Source organism: Arachis ipaensis, chromosome B09 (genome assembly GCF_000816755.2).
Source record: "Arachis ipaensis cultivar K30076 chromosome B09, Araip1.1, whole genome shotgun sequence".
In the NCBI taxonomy this organism is placed as follows: domain Eukaryota; kingdom Viridiplantae; phylum Streptophyta; class Magnoliopsida; order Fabales; family Fabaceae; genus Arachis; species Arachis ipaensis.
The window spans coordinates 4,380,784-4,386,570 of NC_029793.2; the positions used below are offsets into that span (position 1 = coordinate 4,380,784).

The 5,787-nt window shown below is 35.5% G+C and overlaps 1 protein-coding gene across 3 annotated transcripts; it reads left to right on the plus strand.

Moving 5' to 3' along the window:
- LOC107614822 (putative FBD-associated F-box protein At3g50710) lies at positions 1,385-3,350 on the plus strand. 3 transcript variants are annotated; one of them, XM_016316954.2, is made up of 4 exons: positions 1,385-2,189; positions 2,315-2,464; positions 2,562-2,869; positions 3,253-3,350. In XM_016316954.2, the coding sequence occupies exons 1-3, from the start codon at positions 1,587-1,589 to the stop codon at positions 2,853-2,855; spliced, it is 1,047 nt and encodes a 348-aa protein (XP_016172440.1). In that variant the 5' UTR covers positions 1,385-1,586; the 3' UTR covers positions 2,856-2,869; positions 3,253-3,350. The 3 variants fall into 3 exon arrangements, with proteins under 3 accessions (XP_016172440.1, XP_020967060.1, XP_020967061.1); XM_021111401.1 differs by having other exon boundaries at positions 2,315-2,374; XM_021111402.1 differs by lacking the exon at positions 2,315-2,464.

Sequence of the window (5,787 nt, forward strand, 5' to 3'; positions counted from 1 at the left end):
ATCGTAAGTTTGAACATTTAAAATTCGTACAAATTCAGACCATCCTCATGTTAAATAAGCTTCATCATCCGCTATCCACGCATTGTGGCAAGGTATATAATTGCCACACCGAGAAACCAAACTAATCCTTATTCCCCGCAATGGCTTTGCATGCATGCAAAAGAAAGCCGATAATTTCTGAAAAAAATCACAATATGTTATAAAATTATTCTAATAACGAAAAGTTTAAAATAAGAAAATTTAAATATATTACCAACGTTGAAATTGTATATCCGAGTTTGTCACGAATTTAGCAAAATTGAACTTAAACTGAGGGAATTCAATCTCATTATGTGCTCCACTTTAAAGATTTTCGGGCAGACGTAAAAAGCATGGAGGGGATGGAACTTGAACTTGCCCTATAAAGTTCCGTGGAAACAATTACTCAATCAAAAATCGAGTTCCTCCCAATAAAGCTAATTTTAACCACATTCCATTAGGTTGGTCATAATAGGTGAGTAGATCAAACCATCCTTCGGAAAAGTAGAGATTATTGCCCTTCTTTGGACGCTTACATCCATATAGTTGGAACCCGAATCAGCGAAAATAACTCGATGAGGTATTTCATGGATGTGATGCATTGTAAACGATTGTGGCAAAATACAATCGAACTGGAATATTAGACGATAAGAATAACTTAGAGTAATAACAATTAATAAATTATCAAAAGAATAATATAATAGAATGAGTATATGAAAAACATTATAAAAAATTATGAATTGTACGATGGAAACAAAATTTTTTTAAAATAAAATAAAAATAAACCAAATTTAAGATATTTTAAAACTTTTGATAAAGAGACAAACAAAGATATTCTTTAACTTAAAAAAAAATAAAATAAAATCTTTACTTCTTACCCGACTTCACTCGTCAGTCGTCGCTTATCATAGCAAATCGCAAGCCAGTTGCGCGGTTCCTGTCTCTAGTTTTCGCCCTCTTTTATTTATACTTCTCATTTTAAATTTTAAATACAGCTGCTACTGCTGCCGTCAAAACTCAGCACCACGGCCCCACCGCTCTCCACTCGCCGGCAGCTTCCTCTGTTGGTACACCTCTTGTTTCTCGTAGTTGATTTTGTTCATATTTGATTCATATGTAAGTTTATCTGATCATTGTTAGAATCTTAGTCCTTTAAGCGTAACCAACCAAGAGTTAAATTGATTCAAAAGATTGATTCCTTCATTTCTCCTAAATTGTAACCCTAACCCTAGCTCAAACTCTAACCCTCTCTCCAGATACAAAATTGACAGAAGGCAAAAGAATCAACATGGATAGGATCAGTTGCTTACCGAACTATATCCTTTGCGAAATTCTCTCATACCTCCCAACAAAACAAGCTGGATCCACCAGCGTCCTCTCTCGCAGATGGCGCCACGTTTGGAAGGATCTCCAAGTCATTGACATAGATGATAGACACTTTCGGGATGAAGATCCATTTGATTCTTACGTCAATGCTATTCTAACTCAGCGCAATGCAGATTACTCCATCGAAAAGTTCCGCCTTAATTGCGAAACGAATTCAACGGATCTCATCTTAACATGGCTTGATGCCGTCATTTGGCCCCCATCTCCAGGAACTATATCTCAACCTTCATGTAAATGGAAGGTTTGGACTCAAGTTGCCTGAAGCCATATTCACTTGTCCATTACTCAAGTCCCTTGTTTTGAAACGTGAAATTTCTTTGAATTGTGGTCGAGAGTTTCCAAATGTTTATCTTCCATCCCTCAAGAACCTAAAGCTAAAGTTGTTTATCCCCTATGTGCACCCCAACAAGCTTTTATCTGGCTGCCCTGTTCTTGAAAATCTTACGCTCTTTCTCGCGAACAATACCCCAGATGCTCGTAATGTTTATGTACCTACAATCCAGATGCCTCGGACATTGAAAAGTTTAACCTTTGAAGATGACACTATCGTGCTTGATGAGATTTACCATCGTGTGATAGACACGCCTTCTCTTGAATACCTCAATATCAAAATAACCATCCCAAAGAACTCAGAGCTACAGGTTTCGTTTAGCAGTTTCCCTAACATGGTGGAGGCACATCTTGATATTGATAATGCACGTGTTGAGCATGGCGCTTGGGTGCCCGACCTTCTCCGGGCACTCCGCGAAACAAAATTGTTGGCATTGAGATATTACACAACACGGGTAACATGCTTATCATAGTCCTATGATTCCTCAAGCTAAATGTTTGATGTAAATCGATAATTTGAATTTATAACTATAATTGCGAATTAGGAATTATATTTGATATCTAGTTATCTTTTATACAGTGCTTATTTAGTGCTCCAGCTTTCGAGTTTCCAGAATTTCACCGCTTGGTCAATCTAGAGGTTGATGTTCCATGTTTCAACACAAACTTCATGCTAAACTTCCTTCATAATTGTCATGTACTTGAAGGTCTTGTAGTTGGTATTTGGCCGGTATGAGTACATTTCAATTTAAAACTTAAAACTAGTGTCTCTATTTCTTTTTGTTGTTTGCCTGCATATATTGATAAGTGTTGTTTCCTGTGATCAGGGATTTGATTCTTACACGATGGAGTATCATGGGCCAACACCACCAACCATGGTTCCCAATTGTGTGACATCACATCTCAAGAGTGTTGAGTTTAGAGCATATGAGGACACTGCAGATGAGCGTGAATTTATTGTATATCTTTTACAAAAAGGACTTGTTTTGAAGACAGTGACAATTTCTATTGAACCTGATTTCGATCAAGAGACAAAGTACGAATTTGTCAGGGAATTATATGCTGAATTATATGCTATACCAAGGGGCTCTACAACATGTCAGCTAAATATTTGGCCATAATTCCATTTAACATGGTATGAACTCCCACTATCTCTATTCTCTGTTATTCGTTGATCAAAGCTGTTGACAAAATATCATGTTAGATAGAGGCTTAAAAGTTTCAAAATTATTTAAGTTGTGTATTTGTTGAGTCAATTTTAGGGTTTAGGCCAGTGTTCCACCTAAATTATTAAAATATTTGTTGATGCTTATGAATAAATTTGTTTGATGCCCTGTTCCTTCAGAAATAATGAACATAGTATCTGTGGTTTGGATTTGCTAACTTTGATATTGGAAAGTATTTTCATTTCTCGAATTCATCCTTAAAAAGTCTTTTTTTTTAGTCTCTTCTTATCCTTGGAAATTTATATATGCTCTTTAATGCTTTGAGAGTTGCATATATGGATTTGTGATGCAGGTTATGGCAAGTTAAAAACTCTACACTCTGATCAACTGCAGAACGATTTTGGATGCATGGATCATGTTTTTATTTTTCACTTTTTTGTAGTCTTTTTTTTTTTGCTTAATTTATTGGGCAATTCATAATTATTTTTATCTTTTTATTTGTTCTTATACTATGTTTTCGAGAATTGGTGAGATCATTTATTTTCTCCAACGAAATTGTTGTGATAAGAATGGGACGTGGATGCCCATTCCCATGTGAAGCTCACATTCTCAAGAGAGAATATATTTAATAAGGTTGAAAAAGTTACCTTCCTGTATGCATATAAATAGAAATAGGACTCAGCCTCAGGCAAATACACACATCAATAAAAGCACACACATCAATAAAAGTATTTTTCCTCTCTCTCTACGAAGCTTTTCTTTCTCTTCATATTACAAATATAGTATTAATATATAAATCATAGTTATTACGGTAGGATGATATTAATATTAGTGAATATTAATACTAGCGTCTTTCATTTATATTTCTTTATTTTATCTTTCTTATTTAGTTATTTTATAACACGTTATCAGCACGAAACTCTAACAAAATTTTAAGAAGATTCCAGGTAACAAATTTTTATTATATCGAAACTCTTTCATCTTGAATATAATGCTTTTGATATATCTGGATACTATATGCTAAAATCCATCTTGATTCAATGGATCTTGAAGATACCATTAAGGCTAAAAATAATACATCCCAAAAGGATAAAGTCAAATCCATGATTTTTCTTCGTCATCATCTTGAAGTATGATTGAAAAATGAATATCCCACATTAAAAGATCCTGCAGATCTGTGGAAAGACCTTGAAGAAAGGTACAATCATGTGATACTTCCTCAAGCCCGATATGTTAGAGAAAATTTTTTTGACCTTCCATGCCTCGAATGTGTTCCTGCAGCAGCAGTATCAAGAAAAAGAATTTAAAATTTTTTTTGAGCTCTTGCTTTCTTGTTGCTGAACACAACAATGAGATGCTCTTAAGAAATCATGAAGTGCGCCCAGCTGGCGCCGCCCCATTTCCTGAAGCAAATGCGGCAAATTATAACCCCAGAAGAGGTAAATGGCAAGATTTTGATAACAAGAAAAATTATGGAAAGAAAAGAAATTATGTTCACAAGAAAGATCTCACGTGAAGTGGGATAAAGAAAGAAATAATGGGCAAAGTATATCAATTGAGGATAAATGCTTCCGTTGTGGTGGAAAGGGCCATTGGTCACGTACCTGTCGTACCCCAAGGCACCTAGTTGATCTTTATCAAGCATCCTTGAAAAGAGATGACAAAAAAAGGAAACAAATTTTGTTTCAAATGATGAAAATTCCACCACTCCTTATGATGTATCTAATTTCTTTAAGGATTCTAAAGCCTGAATGAACAAAATTTGTAATAAATAATGCACTATTATCTACCAAGTCCCTGAGGAACTTGTTGAGTTTAAAAGATATTCGCCGAAATGGATATCATGTTGAGACTATGAATGAGGGAAATCATGAGTACTTATGTATCACAACTCATGATTCAAATGAGAAAGTTATATTAGAAAAGTTGCCCTCACTTTCATCTGGGTTATATTATACAAAGATTAGTGCAATTGACTCACATGCCATTGTAAACCAGAAGTTTACTAGCCCAAATGAATTCATAACTTGGCATGATAGATTGGGTCTCGGGAACAACCATGATGAGGAGAATTATTGAAAACTCTCATGGACATTCACTAAAGAACTAGAAGATTCTTAAATCTAGTGAATTTTGTTGTGCTGCATGTTCTCAAGGGAAGTTAATTTTAAGGTCATCACCAGTAAAGATTGGATTTGAGTCCCCTGAATTCCTAGAAAGGATTCAAGGTGATATATGTGGACCTATTCATCCACCATGTGGATCTTTTAGATATTTTATGGTCCTGATAGACGCATCTTTGAGATGGTCTCATGTGTGCTTATTATCTTCTTGCAACCTGGTGTTTGCGATATTACTGGCTCAAATTATTCTATTAAAAGTACAATTTCCAGAAAATTCAATTAAAGCAATTCGTCTTGATAATGCTGGTGAATTTACTTCCCAAGCTTTTGATGCTTATTGAATGGCTAATGGAATAAGTGTTGAACATCCAGTAGCTTATGTTCACACACAAAATGGGTTAGCAAAATCACTTATTAAGCGCCTCCAATTAATTGCTAGACCCTTGCTTATGAGAACAAATCTCCCAACCTCGGTTTGGGGCATGCTATTTTACATGCCGCAGCACTTATTCATTTGAGGCCAACGAGTTACCATCAGTTCTCTCCTATGCAATTAGCTTTTGGCCAGCAGCCAAATGTCTCCCATTTAAGAATATTTGGGTGTGCGATATATGTTCCCATTGCACCACCTAATCGCACCAAAATGGAACCCCAAAGAAAATTGGGGATATATGTTGGATATGATTCTCCCTCTATAGTGAGGTGTCTTGAGATACAAACGGGAGATGTATTTAAAGCCCAGTTTGCGGATTGTCATTTTGATG